Source organism: Giraffa tippelskirchi, chromosome 6 (assembly GCF_054371585.1).
Source record: "Giraffa tippelskirchi isolate mGirTip1 chromosome 6, T2T-mGirTip1v1.2.pri, whole genome shotgun sequence".
In the NCBI taxonomy this organism is placed as follows: domain Eukaryota; kingdom Metazoa; phylum Chordata; class Mammalia; order Artiodactyla; family Giraffidae; genus Giraffa; species Giraffa tippelskirchi.
Window position 1 is genome coordinate 131227112 of NC_137280.1, and position 16551 is coordinate 131243662.

At 42.0% G+C, this 16551-nt stretch overlaps 2 protein-coding genes across 4 annotated transcripts in view; one reads left to right on the forward strand and one right to left on the reverse strand.

The window, feature by feature from the left end:
- Nucleotides 1–16551, reverse strand: part of PPP2R2B (protein phosphatase 2 regulatory subunit Bbeta) — a 764919-nt gene that overhangs the window by 632628 nt on the left and 115740 nt on the right. The window lies entirely within an intron of this gene.
- STK32A (serine/threonine kinase 32A) overlaps nucleotides 5050–16551 on the forward strand; it is a 137408-nt gene continuing 125906 nt past the window's right edge. Inside the window, exons 1-2 of the mRNA XM_081505084.1 lie at nucleotides 5050–5507; nucleotides 9647–9794. Of these exons, the coding sequence (XP_081361210.1) occupies nucleotides 9743–9794 (52 nt within the window). The 5' untranslated portion in view covers nucleotides 5050–5507; nucleotides 9647–9742. The remainder of the gene's footprint in view (nucleotides 5508–9646; nucleotides 9795–16551) is intronic.

A 16551-nucleotide genomic window follows, 5' to 3' on the forward strand; every position in this document is an offset into this window, starting at 1 on the left:
GTACAGCATAAACATTTTCTAAATGAGCATTTATTTAAAAAATTAATAAAAAGAATGATAAAAAATCAAGTATTTATATAATTAAATACAATCTATTTATCAAACACTGGTTCAGCATTTGATGTATAACAGTAGATAAGTAGATAAGACAGAGATACTATTCTTTCCCTTGCAGGGCCTGGGTTCAATGGGAGAAAGTGTAGCAAAGAATTTACATAAGCAAATTAATTATAGGTTATGATAAGTGATAAGATGGAAGAAATTAGTGTGGTGGGGAATGGAGAGAGTGGCAGAGAAACAATTTCAGGTAAGAAGTTGAGGGAAGGTTTCTCTCAATTAGAGAAAGGTGAACTGACAGCTGACTGACAAGGAGTTCAGAACCATGTCCATGCATGAACAAGAGCCGTTCAAGTGTCCGTGGGGACAATCTCAGCATGTGCTACAGAAAGCCATGATCACTGGAGTGACTGGCCCTAGATGAAGTTGGACCAATTAGCATGGAATGGACGGTATAAGGTTTTCGGTTTAGTTCAGTCGCTCAGTCGTGTCCGACTCTTTGTGACCCCATGGACTGCAGCACACCAGGCCTCCCTGTCCATCACCAACTCCCAGAGTTTACCAAAACTCATATCCATTGAGTCAGTGATGCCATCCAAACATCTCATCCTCTGTCATCCCCTTCTCCTCCTGCCCTCAATCTTTCCCAGCATCAGGGTCTTCCCCAATGAGTCAGCTCTTCGCATCAGGTGGCCAAATATTGGAGTTTCAGCTTCAACATCAGTCCTTCCAATGAACACTCAGGACAGATCTCCTTTAGGATGGACTGGTTGGATCTCCTTGCAGTCCAAGGGGCTCTCAAGAGTCTTCTCCAACACCACAGTTCAAAAATATCAATTCTTTGGCGCTCAGCTTTCTTCACCGTCCAACTCTCACATCCATACATGACTACTGGAAAAGCCATAGACTTGACTAGATGGACCTTTGTCAGCAAAGTAATGTCTCTGCTTTTTAATATGCTATCTAGATTGGTCATTACTTTCCTTTCAAGGAGTAAGCATCGTTTAATGTCATGGCTGTAATCACCATCTGCAGTGATTTTAGAGCCAAAAAATAAAGTCAGCCACTGTTTCCATTGTTTCCCCATCTATTTGCCATGAAGTGATGGGACCGGATGCCATGATCTTAGTTTTCTGAATGTTGAGCTTTAAACCAACTTTTTCACTCTCTTCTTTCACGTTCATCAAGAGGCTCTTTAGTTCTTCACTTTCTGCCATAAGGGTGGTGTCATTTGAATATCTGAGGTTATTGATATTTCTCTTGGCAATCTTGATTCTGGCTTGTGTTTCTTCCAGCGCAGCGTTTCTCATGATGTACTCTGCATATAAGTTAAATAAGCAGGGTGACAATATACAGCCTTGACGTACTCCTTTTCCTGTTTGGAACCAGTCTTGTTGTTCCATGTCCAGTTCTAACTGTTGCTTCCTGACCTGCATACAGGTGTATCAAGAGGCAGGTCAGGTGGTCTGGTATTCCCATTTCTTGAAGAATTTTCCACAGTTCATGGTGATCCACGCAGTCAAAGGCTTTGGCATAGTCAATAAAGCAGAAATAGATGTTTTTCTGGAACTCTCTTGCTTTTTCAATGATCCAGCAGATGTTGGAACTTGATCTCTAGTTCCTCTGCCTTTTCTAAAACCAGCTTGAACATCTGGAAGTTCACGGTTCACGTATTGCTGAAGCCTGGCTTGGAGAATTTTGAGCATTACTTTACTAGCGTGTGAGATGAGTGCAGTAAGGTTTTACCTACTGGTGAAAAAAGTGTCACTTTTTTCTCAATGTGGTGGAACCCAGTGGACAGCTTTAAGCCAAAAATTTCATGGTTGGGTTGGTGCAGTATTAGTGTTTGTGTTGTAAGCCATGACTCAAAAAAAGCATTTAAAAAAAAATTCTGGATATCTAACTTACACAATGTACCTAGAATAGAATAGCCAAATTCAGAAAGTCAGAAATATACTGGTGGATGCCCGGGGTCTGGGGTGGGAGAGTGGTGAAGAGGGGGAATGGGGACTTAATGTTTAATGGGGAGAGAGCTTCAGTTTAGGAAAAATTAAGGATAAAGAGGATGTGAGAGTTGTACAATGTCAATGTACTTAGTGCCAGTGAAAAGAACACTTAAATATTGTTAAAATAGTATGTTTTATAGTATGTGACTTTTACCACAATAAAAAAAAAACATTAAACAAAAAAATTCTGGGAATCTCTCTGGACAAGACTTCCTCACTGCTTTACTGGTCACTTCATTCTCCTATCCACTAGGGGGCTCCAAAGATCATAAAAGTATCTGGTTGGGTTAGTCTCTCAAGTAACTGCTTAATGGCAGTCTCCTTAAACAGCTTTAAAATAGGAATAGGGACAAGAGAATATGAGTGAATGAATAAAGAAAAGGTTAAAACACAATCAGCTCTTTGAAACAGATCTGTATTTGATAGACTATATAGGATACAAGAATAAGGATCAATATTTTTTCTATAAAACCTAGGGTATGCCAAGCCTTTACAAGCCTAAATACATTAGGACCAATGAGTAGTTTTAAGAAAAAGTTATTGTACCGACAAAAAAATATTTACAAACCATGTGTGCTCAGCCGTGTCCAACTCTTTGCAACCCCATGGACTGTAGCACCCTAGGCTCCTTTCTCCATGGAAATTTCCAGGCACAAATACCGGAGTGGGCTGCCATTTTCTACTCCAAGGTATCTTTCCAACCACTGCACCACACTGGAAGCCAAAAGATATCTGAAAAGCATTAGGGCAGAATCTGGCAGGCTGCTAATTAAAATGACAGCCTTGAGGTGGCCAGTTTCTGAGTGCTTCCTCCGTCCTGTTTATGCTTAGTTGCTCAGTCATGTCCAACTCTTTCCAACCCATGGACTGGAGACTGCCTGACTCCTCTGTCCATGAGATTCCCCAGGCAAGAATACTATGCTGCTTTATATATATTATTTCATTTAATCCTCCATCAATCATAGCTGACAGGAATGAGCTTTATGTCCTTTACTAAGACTGGAAAATCCAAAGCTCATTACACTAACCATCACCGAAAGAGGCTTCCAGAGACTTCCGTTCTAGTCTCAGCCCACTTTGTTGCAACCTCAGTTCTCTTAGTGATAAAATGGATATTGTTATCTCCTAGTGGAGAGAGGCTGGTAATAATATAGGTCCAATAAATCTGTACTGCCTCTCCAATGCCATGAAGACAATCAAAAGTATTTTGGAAACTACCAGATGTTATATAAAAACAATGTATTTTCTGTCAGGTGTCTGATTTGTGCCTTAAAAATAACATGCCCTCCTCCAAAATAAATTCTTTAAGAAAAATTTTTTTTCTAAATTTGGTTGTCCTCTTTTGGAAATTGACCAAAGTTCCACTTTAAATGTTCAGCTACATCATCTGATCCTCTCTCAAACAGGTTTTCATAAGGAGCTGGCAATATAAAGTAAATTTCTACAGAGTTCTGCCACCAACTCACTGTTTGGCTTTTAGAAAATTCCTTCCTCAGGACCTTCACTGTCAAAGCAGAGAGTAGGCCAGTTGAAGTTCAAGGTAAGTCAAGTTTTACATTCCTAGGATAGACTGTACCTATGAGTGGTGTTGGAGAAGACTCTTGAGAGTCTCTTGGACTGCAAGGAGATCCAACCAGTCCATCCTAAAGGAGATCAGTCCTGAATACTCATTGGAAGGACTGATGGTTAAGCTGAAACTCCAATACTTTGGCCACCTGATGCAAAGAGCTGACTCATTGGAAAAGACCCTGATGCTGGGAAAGATTGAAGGCGGGAGGAGAAGGGGACGACGGAGGATGAGATGGTTGCATGGCATCACCAACTCAATGGACACGAGTTTGAGTAAGCTCCTGGAGTTGGTGATGAACAGGGAGGCCTGGCGTGCTGCACTCCATGGTGTCACAAAGAGTTGGACATGACTGAGCGACTGAACTGAACGCCAAGGTGGTTCCAGGATTCTGTGCAACTTTAGATATATCTAGATAAATCAAAAAGCGGAGTCTGAAAAAAATACATTTCAGCCACAGATGCATTTTGTTGGACAAACATAGTTTTTAAACATTCTTAAAATTTGCCAGTGTTTATAAATGATGGCAGATTTCACACAGTTCTCATTTCTAGCTTCTCTTTTAAAATCTGAATATTTGGCAATACAGAGCTGGCATTTTCACATTGCAGGGGAACACTGGACTTGAATATAAACTGTTCCCAACTCACTCCTAGACTAGACCTACACCTTCTGGTCTCCCTGCCTCACCACTGACCACCTTCTCACACCCTGGTCATTTCAGTAAGAAACCTACGTGCCAGGACTTATCTATTTTATGTACAGTAAAGCATCTATGAAAAGTGAACGTGTAAGCCCCTCAGTCCTCTCTGACTCTTCCTGACCCCATGGACTGTAGCCCACCAGTCTCCTCTGTCCATGGGATTCTCCAGGCAAGAACACTGGAGTAGGTAGCCATATCCTTCTCCAGGGATCTTCAAAATCTAAAAAAAAAAAAAAAAAAGTAAAAAAAAGAAAAGAAACCTATGTGCCAATTCTCCAATGGCTTAAGTGTGTGTGACTCCGGAGTCAGAGGGAAAACGTTAAGTTATTTTAATCGTGTTGATTATTACAGAGGGGAAGTAGAGGGAGCTGTCAGGGATGAGAACAAAGAAACTTCAAGTGGGGCTGAGGTTAAACACGGGGGCTCGGGGAGCCGGGAGACCCGGGTCTAGAAAAGGTTCTCTCCATTAATTCTGTTACACTGGGCAAGTATTTTCCTTCTCTGTGTCTCAATTTCCCCAGCTGTAAAACGGGGAAATCTGTGAAACCGGAATCGTTAAACGATCCTGCATGTCAGGATCTATAAAATTCTCAACCTTCTCTTGTATCTTTGTAACATCCCCTAGGAAGTCTAAGAATCTGCCATTCCCACATCCACCGTGCTCCCCGGCACCGCCTGGGCTTCTTACAGGGAAAGGGGGTCACTTCAGGGGAACCGGGTCTCGGTCCGGGAAGTCGGGGCGTGCTCTGCCTGCCGGCGGCTCCAGATCGTGCCAAGTCGCCGCGGGACCCCGCCGCCAGCTCCCCACCGCGCCGTCCTCACTCCTCGCCCTCCCCTGGCGCAGCTCGGAGCCCAGGAGACGGCCTGACCGCTTCCGCGGAGCAGGGCGCCTGGGACCGCCCGCCCGCCGTCTGGCCTCCGCCCTGGAGCCACCCCTCCCAGAGGAGCTGCGCGCTCGGCTGGCGCTTGGACCCCTCGGCAGCCCAGCCGCAGGTGCCCGCCCGCCCGCCTCCGCCCAGCCCAGCGCTCACACCGGCCGCCGGGGCACCCAGGCTGGTAGGTTCCATTCCCCGCTCACTCCTCCTGCTCGGAGCTGCTCTTTTGGCCCCTTTTCCCCGGGTGGAAGCACCAGTCTGAGCTACTCCCCGAAGGCGTGAAGGGATAACGGAGCTAGGTGAGTGATGCTCTAGATCTTTTTCCTTTTAATTAAATCTGCATACTAAGAGCGCTGGTGGGAAACTAGGAAGTTGAAAGGAAAGAGAAAGAAGACAAAAGCAGGCAGTCGGGATGACCCACCACAAGCTGATAGGGACCATTCCTAGCTTCTTAGAAATGTGTACCCCACTTTGTCCACCAGCCTCTGGCTCAGGTCGAGACACAGACGGACTTCAATAAATATTTGCTGGTTAAGTGCGGGAGGTATCAATATTTCTGCTTGTTTCTCTTATCCAGCCTCAGAACAAGCCAACATTGCCTTTGATGGCTGGCTTCATCTCCACCAGAATTTTCCGCCCCTCACACACACACCTGCCCCAAAGCTGAAGAATTGGAATGGTTTTATACAAAGTGCCATGGAGTCACACAGTGGACTGCTATGCAGCACTTAAAAAGCAGAAATCAGAGCTGTATAATGTATAATCTACATTATACTTGTAGATAGCACAAGTATAATGGTAATGATCAGTAAGATGAAAAATATACCTACTGTCTGATATCATTTAGGTGACATTTTAAAAGACATGTCGTGTGTGTAAAATCACAGTAGTCTGTGAAATGTATACAATCACATTCATAATTGCAGCTGTTTGGGGGAAGTATGAAAGGGGAATGAATTTAGTGTGAAGGTTGAGGTGGAAAAACTATTTTCCTATAGGTTTTAATATATAAAAATGATAAAGCAAAAGTTGATGAAATATAAACAATAGTTAACTGCAAGTGATATTAACTTGGATCTTTTTCAGGATATTTTCTTTCCTTCTTGTGTTTCTAAATTTGTCTCTGCTTAAGCAGTTTTGTTGTTCAGATGCAAACAAAATAGGTTATGTCTGTGCATATCCTGTGGGAATAAAACTAGATGGTTCTGTCAGAAGTTACAACTTTCTTGCATCACAGCATAGGTTCTTCCTGAAGAAGACACCTCTTTACCTAGGGAGCCTGAGCTGCTTGGAGCAGCTCACCTGTTGACCTCCCCCCAAAGTATAGGCCAAAGGTCAAACACTGTCTACAGTTAATCACCTGATAAGTGGCCAGGTCAAGGGAGAATCTGGAAACTCCTTGATTTCCTTAATAAGACACATTGCTGTTTCTCTTATATTTTCTGTCCAGGATGTTCATTTCCATGGGTGGTGACTACCCCCTTGATATTTCAAAATGATGCTTATGTAACACTGCAGAGTTAATATCAGGTCAGGAAAGGGTGTGGGGGTTGGTAGGAGAGAGGCCTGTAGCTCTTCTGGGTCCTGTTCAGTGGAATGGAAAAGATGTGTCTCCATTTGCCTGCTAGGAAAAGGTTGATTTCTTTCTGGATATGAGGGAAAGTTACCAGTTTGGTTATCTACAAAGGGAGAAAAAGAGAAAGACAATTCTAGACAGGATTGAGTGTATTAAACACAATGGATAAGCTATGACCCAATAGGCCAAGTCTTCTGCCCATCCCCCAAACACGAGTGGTTCCCTGTTTACATATTTTCTTCCCACTAAAGAACATCACTGGATCTTTGGTAAACAGAATTGTCTGCACATCAGAACAGACCTCGGAAATATGGCAAATTGTGATCATATCCCTCTTTCTGTTTCTGATCTGACAACTTGGAAGGTCAGTGCTCGGCACACTTTGTGTTGTGGGAAGATGGGCTACTTGAGAAAAGCCTGAGGTGTGAAGAAAAATCTCAGAGTGGCAGGATTGGGGTGTGGTGTGAAAGCTATGTGTACTGAGGTTTTACTCACAAAATTGAAGAGAGTGTAGCCCTTGTCTGCAATATTAACAATCACAACTCCTTAAAATTGATGTTCTCTTTAGGACTAAGCCTCTCCGATGTCATCTGTGGCTCAGCCCTTACTATTCCCCACTTATTCTGGACTCTAAATGCAATAGTGAAACACACAGGGCACTTCATTGCTTCTCCCTAGCCTGCAAGGAAATACTAAGAGTATCCCACCCACTTCTTCCTCACCCTCTTTTCCTTTGTAGCCCAGAGATACAGTTGAGCTCTTTCTCTCTCTCTCATCTCCATCATCCCCTCTGAGCTTACTCCAGCCACCTGTTACCTCCTGCCCCTCCCTCCCCTCTCCCATATTATTTAATCTCTTGCTTCCTAATTGCTGACTCTCTCTTTGCTCTCCATTTAGTGCTTCTTTTTCAAGTCCAGAAGGCACTTTGCCAGCAGTTGGCTTTCATTATGAAAAGTAGCATTTCCTTAATGAGTCTGCCTTCCAAATGAAGGCTTTACTTACATTTCCTCTAATAGGAAAAGGAGCTTTTCTTCTAGATTTGCATAGGGGCTACTCAAATTCCTTTTCAATTACTCATCCTTAGTCCAGGTTCACTTGGGACACTTTTTTCCTTTCTGACTCATTCTGACTCTAACGTGTATTCCCGTCATGTGCAAAATGTTCAAGAGGAAATCAACAGGTGTCATATTAAAAAAATTATACATGATAAGGAAATATTGCACTATTAAAAGCAGCAATAGCTAATATTAATTCTTTGCAAATTATGTGCCAGGCATGGTGTTAGTTACTTTACACAGATTGTCTCATGTTGGAGAAGACTCTTGAGAGTACCTGGGACTGCAAGGAGATCAACCAGTCAATCCTAAAGGAAATCAGTTCTGAATATTCATTGAAAGGACTGATGCTGAAGCTGAAGCTCCAATACTTTGGACACCTGATGCCGAGAGCCAACTCGTTGGAAAAGATCCTGATGCTGGGAAAGATTGAAGGCGGGAGGAGAAGGGAATGACAGAGGATGAGATGGTTGGATGGCATCACCAACTCAATGGATATGAGCTTGAGCAAGCTCCGGGAGTTGGTGATGGACAAGGACAGGCATGCTGCAGTCAGTGGGTCCCAAAGAGTCAGACACAGCTGAGCGACTGAACTGAACTGATGAGCCATGTTTGTCCCATGCATGAGATATGCTCAAGCCATATAGCTGAAATGAACTTTTAAATATTGTTTTATGCAAAATCTAGGTTTTTACCCTTTTGCGGGGTAGACCTAAAGATCTGGCTCCCAGGACCTGTGTTTGTTCTGTAGCGACAATCTTTTTGATGGAGGCTGGATTTCCCAGATCACCAGTGTCCCAGCAGGCAGTAATATCTTCCACCTGGTCCAGTTCACTCATTTGCATTTCCCTCCGGCTCTTGTAGGCATCTGAGCTTGTGATTTCTGCAGAAGGCATTGTTTCTCCCACTTGAGAGATGGGCAATTTAAAAGCCATTATCAGTGTCAGTTTTCCATATCAGTTTCCAGGAAAGTAAACTTTTTTTATAATTATGTTAAAAATGAACAAAGCTGTAAACATACACTTTTCAGGGCTTTTTAGCTCTCGCGTGTTATTCGAGCTTCCTAGCTGCCAGCAATTTCGAGCACTTGTACTGTGAAAATACATCATGTATTATCTCATGAAATCACATTTAATTTGTCTTTGAGGTGAGGACTGTTATGATCTTTAAGTTCAGGGAAGACAAGAAATATGTTCCATGAAACTCTGCAACTTGCTGTTATGGTCAAGCCCAAACTCAGAACGTGTGCCTTTGATATTGCAGTAACTTCCAGGGTCAGAGGAAAGAGGGGATGTCTTTTTATGACTAAAAATTAACTTGATCACCCATTGAAAATTGTTTAAAATTAACCTATTTTCTCAAAGATATAGAAAATCACAATACTTCTTTTACTTTATATGTGTTACATAAAGCACCGCCGGGAATTCCCTGGTGGTCCAGTGGTTAGGACTCAGCACTTTCACTACAGGGGCCCAGGTTCAATCCCTGGTGGAGGAACTAAGACAGCATGGCCAAAAGTAATTTTTTTTAAAAAAAAGCACTGCTGACCTCATTTTAAACTTGTCTTCACACTTAGAAAAATATTTTGTTTTCCTCCCTCTTTATAAGTCCAGGTCTGCTGCTTATGAGGCCTTGTAGTGGGTTCTCCCAGATGTTAGATGTTCTCTGTTATTTCTGAAATTGTCATTTTCAAGAATGAAACATTTTACTGCAGTGGTTTAGATTAGGTTAATTTCAGCTACTATCTGTAATCAGGTACACCTGAGTACACCATATCATAAGAATTCCTTTTCTTTTCATCTCCCAGATACACAGCTGAGGTTTCCAGACCCCTTTTGAGTGAAGATGAATGTTTCTGCTGGAATAATGTAAGTGGGAGGTCCAGGTCTGGGTAGACTCGACTATGGGAGCCAACACTTCAAGCAAACCACCAGTGTCTGATGAAAATGATGATGGTGAGAAATGTTCAATAATTGTATATAAATATAGCACTTGTAGAATTCAGATATAAGTTCCTCACTTCATAAGTAAATTGCCATGTACTGGATTGGCCACAAAGTTCCTTCAGGTTTTTCCATACCATCTTAGGAAAAAACCAGAGCAAACTTCTTTGCCAACCCAGTAAGACCTTTAAAAAAAGGTAGAAATGCAAGGATAAGCCTGAGCGTAACCTTGCATGCTAAGAGCTGGATTTTACCTTCCACTTTCCATGGGACCTTGGACAGCTTTCTCAATCATGACTCTATCAATGCCCTTTGTCCAAAGGGAGCTGTGAGTGGGCACCTGGTTTCAATAGAAGACTCTGAAACTAAATGGTCTAACTCTCTGTGCTGCTCCGTTGACAGATGAAGTTACCCCTACTGGTAGCTGTTACAGAAAATTTCTTATATTATCAAATTGCATGTGAATGATAATACTCATAATATTAGAGTGGAGTGAGACAAGTTCGTGCCTTCTGAGCTTCCAACTTACATGTTCCTAGGGTCCTTGTGAATTTCCACAATGCTAGGTTGTAGGAAAAAGAATCAGTTTCATTGGAGAAAAGTGAAACTTTACAGCAGCCTTATATGCATATGCTGTTAGGTTGTCTGGGAAAATGGTGGCCCTGGACCCCAGCTACTAAGTTGCCCAGGTGCCCCAGAGGTAGCCCCCAGAATCATTTCCAGGGAGTTCTGTTACTTGGACCACAAAGGAAAAGAACAATGAACGGAAACTCAGGAGATTTGAGCCCTAGTCCTCTTCTCGGCTACCTTTGTGGCTCAGGAAGTTTTCTCTACCTTCAACTTCCTCATCAATCAAGTGAGAGGAGTGGGTAGTAAACTTGAAGTTCTTTTTCAACTCCAGAAGTTTATCATTTTGAGATCCTAAAGGCACTTTGCAAAAATGATGAAACAGCATCTGAATCATCAAGGATAGTTTGCTAAAACAGAAACTTACAAGTAACAGCAACTGAAAGAAGACGGTTGTTTTTCTTTCTCATGTTAGCAATCTAGGCATAAGTAATCCAGGCGAGATGTGAGTCTGAAGGGTTCGGGACTCTGGCTCTGACAAGTTGGCTTCTTTCTAGCCCTTCGCAGCCCTAGAGTGTTACTGTCACCCTCATGCCTCAGGGTGGCTCACCACCACATCACATCCCAGCCATGGGAAGGGGGAGAGCGGGGAGACCAAGCCCACTCCTTTTAAGGATGTGATCTGCCTGTTGCTTGTCACTTACACCCACACTTACATACCCAGTTACAAGGGAGACTGAGAAGTTTAGTTAGTTATCTTGCATGGCCATGAACCTTCTAAAAATAAGGAGTTCTGTTTTGTTATACAAGAAGGGGACAATTAGCTATCTGCCATGGCTGGGGAACAAACAAAAGTCTGCTGTGATCTTAGTTTTTGAGTCTTTGTTTGGACCTTTAAAAAAAAAACAAGTATCTGGCAGATCAAGATGCTTTGTTGCCAGCGATTCACTATCAATTCAGAGATGTGTCTTGACAACCTATACAAAATACTGCATAGGAACCCTGAAATTATATAGTTTGAAAATGGTCTTAAGAAAACTTTTTTCCACTCATATCTGTAGCCTTGCTTTGCTCTATCAAGCTGTAAAGTCAAGGATCTAGAGGGTGTTACTTGATTTTTTCCATGTCTAAAATAGGAAGACAAAAGACTTGGATTTCATGTGTTTGATTCACTGTGGTCCCTACAGATTAATAACTAAGGTTGTACATGATGCTGGTCCTCAGAGGACAGGAGAGGAAAGAGAGGCCAGCTTCATGCTTGTTACTTGTTAGGGGTATGTGTCATTTTAAGGTACTAGGACAGCATGATAATGAGAAAATAGAGAGGTCTAAGTCTTCTTTAATCCAGCCAGCCTTTGATTTCATGGAGTGCCCGAGAAAGTTACTTCCCCAAGGAACTGTGGCAAATGAGAAACCAGGTATCACTTTAAAAGTAACTTTAAGGGGCTCTGGGAAAACTAGATTGGAGTGAAATTAGGCAGAAGGAGCAAGCAGCTCTTTCTTAACACCCTCTGTGGCTGTTGTTCAGTCACTAAGCTGTGTCTAAATCTTTGCAACCCCATGGACTGGAACACACCAGGCTTCTCTGTCCTTCACTATCTCCTGGAGTTTGCTCAAACTCATGTCCATTGAGTCAGTGATGCCGTTCAACCATCTCATCCTCTGCCGTCCCCTTCTCCTCCTGCCTTCAATCATTCCCTGCATCAGGGTCCTTTCCAATGAGTTGGCTCTTGGCATCAGGTGGCCCAAGTATTGGAGCTTCACACTTCAGCATCAGTCCTTCCAATGAATATCCAGGGTTGATTTCCTTTAGGATGGACTGGTTTGATCTCCTTGCAGTCCAAGGGACTATCAAGAGTTGTCTCCTGCAACACATTATTGTTCTTTGGAGCTCAGCCTTCTTTATGACCCAACTCTCACATCCATACGTGACTACTGGAAAAACCATAGCTTTGGCTATATGGACCTTTGTCAGCAAAGCGATGTCTTTGTTTTTTAATATGCTGTCTAGGTTTATCATAGCTTTCCTTTCAATACACTCTAGGTCACCATTTTTTGTTGTCCTGGCCCCCAGCAAATGAGCCTACAGTAGCATCCTTAGAGAGGAGAGCTGAGCGTAACAGTATGTCTGCGCTTCCCAGGGCGAGACTCTGAGTCCGTTTACATGCTGAGTTGTAAAGCACAAGTAGAAAGACAAATGCATCTACTGCGAGCCCATCCCTCTGCTGGCTGTGAGGAGCAGAGTAGGGCACAAGGCGCCCATTCCCCTGCCTTTGTGGAGCTCTTGTCCTAATGGTGGGAGGCAAGCAAGAAACTAGTTAATGAATACACAAACCAGGTAACTTCAGACAGTGTTCAAGGGCCACCAAGGGAAGGACTCTAAGGACCTTATGGAGAGTGACAGGGTGGTGGTGAGGAGACTTCAGATAGGGGGTGGCCAGAGCTGGCCTTTCTGAGAAGTAACACCTGAGGTAAAGCCTGAAAAATGTGAGGCAGCCACTCATGTAATAACAGAATAGTTTAAGCGCAAGAAAAAGTCCAAATAATGACAAAGTCAGAAATGACCAATTGCCTATACCTCCACATTCTGATGAGAATGAGTTCGTATATTATGAAAAGGGATCATATTTAATTGCCATATTAATTTATTTTTTTACAAGATCATTGAGTTTTGGGGAGGAAAATTACGACATTTGGGTTATTTCTTAAATGAGTAAATCCTATAAAGTAGATTTGGCTCCTTTCATAGCTCTGGACTGAGCACAAGGAAAATTTTTATTTGATTGCTTGAGGCTTCTAACCGAGAAACAATGACAAAAAGCACTGACTGATCCAAGAACATTAATGCCTGTATCATATTTGATCTCTGTATTTTTATATAAATAATAAAATGGAGCCAGAATCTAGGGCACTTAAATGAACCAATTTAATTATTTTAAAATATTGTTGAAAAGAATCCCAAGATGTGATGGAAAAGTGTTTCCTATTCCCATTATACATTTGAGAAGAAATTTGTACCCATTTTCCCAAGTAATATTTCAAGATTTCTTTCTCATGGAAAAAAATGTTTTGGTTTACTTCAAAGATAATTAAGGAATAAGATGTTAGTGGATGTCCCTTGAGATAAGCTATTCTTGCTGGAATTCATCCTGACACTTTCTGTTTCATGCTGGTCCATTTGATACTGATCTTGAGAGAATCATTCTGCTAGTTACTTGTGTTGATCTTTATTTAGTGAAAACAAAGTATAAGCTTTACAGCTGCTAAGGAAGAGCAGAAGGCTTGCTTAGTTAATTACTGTTAAAGCATTTACCAAGTAGATCATACATGATACTACTGTTTTGTGGTTTAGGGTAAACCTAAGTTCTGATTATTTTTGTGTGTGTGTGTGGTATAATATATATGGGCTTCCCTGGTGGCTCAGATGGTAAAGAATCTGCCTGCAGTGCAGGAGACCTGGGTTTGATACCTGGGTTGGGAAGATACCCTGGAGAAGGAATGGCTATCCACTCCAGTACCCACCCATTCTCTTGCCTGGAGAATCCCATGGACAGCGGAGCCTGGCAGGCTACAGTCCATGGGATCACAAAGAGTTGGAGATGACTGAGTGACTAACACTCTAATATATATAATAAAATGTACCATTTTCACCATTTTTAAGTGTACAGTTCAATGGCATTGAGGGGGTACATCTGGGGGCAGCCATCACCACGATCTATCTCTGGACCCCATTGACTGTAGTCCACCAAGCTCCTCTGTCCACGGGATTTCCCAGGCAAGAATACTGGAGTGGGTTGCCATTCCCTCCTCCAGGGCATCCTCCTGACCCAGGGATCTAACCTGCGTCTCCCTAGGCTCCTGTACTGCAGTCAGATTCTTTGCTGCTGAGCCACCTGGAAAGCCCCTGGAACTTTTTAAACTTCCTGAACTGAAGTTTTGTAGCCATTAAACATTAATTCTCCATTCCCTCATCCCCTTAGCCCCTGACAACCACCATTCTACTTTATGTCTCTATGATTTTAACTATTCTGTGTATGTATAATTAGTCACTCAGTCGTGTCTGACTCTGCGACCCCATGGACTATAGCCTGCCAATCTCCTCTTGTCCACGGGATTCTCCAGGCAAAAATACTGGAGTGAATTGGCATTTCCTTCTCCAGGGGATCTTCCTGATTCAGGGATGGAACCTGGGTCTCCTACATTTGAAGGTGGATTCTTTACCATGTGAGCCACCAGGGAAGCCCTTATAAAGTAGAATCATGTATTATTTGTCCTTTTGTGTCTGGTTTATTTCAGTTGTCAAGGTTCATCCATACTGTAGCATGTATCAGAATTTCATTCCATTTTAAGGCTGAAAAATAGTCTACACTGTATGCAGATAACACATTTTGAATTTAGTCTTTCATTCATCAATGAACATTGGGTTATTTCTACCTTTTGACTACTATAAATAATGCTGCTGTGAACATGGGTGTACAAGTATCTGTTCAAGCCTGTTTTCAACTGGTACTTCCTTTAGAAGTAGAATTCCCGAATCACATTATAATTCTTTAATATTTTTGAGGAACCACTCACCATACTGTCTTCCACCTAATTATGTTTTATATTTTAGTGGTGGGAGGCCACTTGACATAATAGACCAGGGCCCTGGTAGTGAAAACCCATACACAGATTCAAATCTTATACAAGCAACTTCTGCAGCTGAATTCCAGAAAAATAAACGACCCAATCAAAAAATGGGCCAAAGAACTAAACAGACATTTCTCCAAAGAAGAAATACAGATGGCTAACAAACACATGAAAAGATGCTCAACATCACTCATTATTAGAGAAATGCAAATCAAAACCACAATGAGGTATCATTTCACACCAGTCAGAATGGCTGCTATCCAAAAGTCTACAAGCAATAAATGCTGGAGAGGGTGTGGAGAAAAGGGAACCCTCTTACACTGTTGGTGGGAATGCAAACTAGTACAGCCACTATGGAGAACAGTGTGGAGATTCCTCAAAAAACTGGGAATAGAACTGCCATATGACCCAGCAATCCCACTGCTGGGCATATACACCGAGGAAACTAGAATTGAAAGAGACGCGTGTACCCCAATGTTCATCACAGCACTGTTTACAATAGCCAGGACATGGAAGCAACCTAGATGTCCATCAGCAGACGAATGGATAAGGAAGCTGTGGTACATATACACAATGGAATATTATTCAGCCATTAAAAAAAAAAAACATTTGAATCGGTTCTACTGAGATGGATGAAACTGGAGCCCATTATACAGAGTGAAGTAAGCCAGAAAGAAAAACAACAATACAGTATACTAATGCATATATATGGAATTTGAAAGATGGTAACGATAACCCTTTATGCGAGACAGAATAAGAGACACAGATGCATGGAACAATTTTATGGACTCTGAGGGAGAAGGTGAGGGTGGGACGTTCTGGGAGAATAGCATTGAAACATGTATATTATCATATGTGAAACAGAACACCATTCCATGTTCAATGCATGAGACAAGGGCTCAGGGCCAGGGCAATGGGATGACCCAGAGGGATGGGATGGGGAGGGAGGTGGGTGGGGGGTCCAGGAAGGGGAACACATGTAAACCCATGGCTGATTCATGTCAATGTATGGCAAAAACTATTACAATATTGTAAAGTAATTAGCCCAACTAAAATAGAAAAAAAAAAGAAACACAAAGTAGCAGTTAAAAGTCTAGGAAGTCAAGCAGAAATTATGGAAGTCTCATTAAGTTGAGAAATAAAATTGGAAGCCAGGAACCTCAAAAAAAGGGCATCACAGTAAACAGTCCAGAGTTCCAGTCACAGTTATCGGAAGGCTATGATTTAGGAGTAAATTATTGTACCATAAAGCATCCACAAGCTATAATCTGGTTATGAAGCATGTAAAATACACCCAGTCCAAATCGAAATATACTGTAAGTGTAAAATACAAAGCAGGTATTAAAGCCTTACTACAAAAAAGAAGAATGTTAATTATCCCATTAAAAACTTACACTGATAATATGCTAAAGCAATAATAGTTCAGATTTATTTTGATTAAATAAAGTAATAATTCATGGCAAAAAAAAAAAAAAAAATCTCAGCTGTGCCACAAACCAGCAATCTGTGTATTTTTATGTGAAAAATCAAAAGAGATATAGCCTGATCAACCATCAAACACCAGAGTCAATCT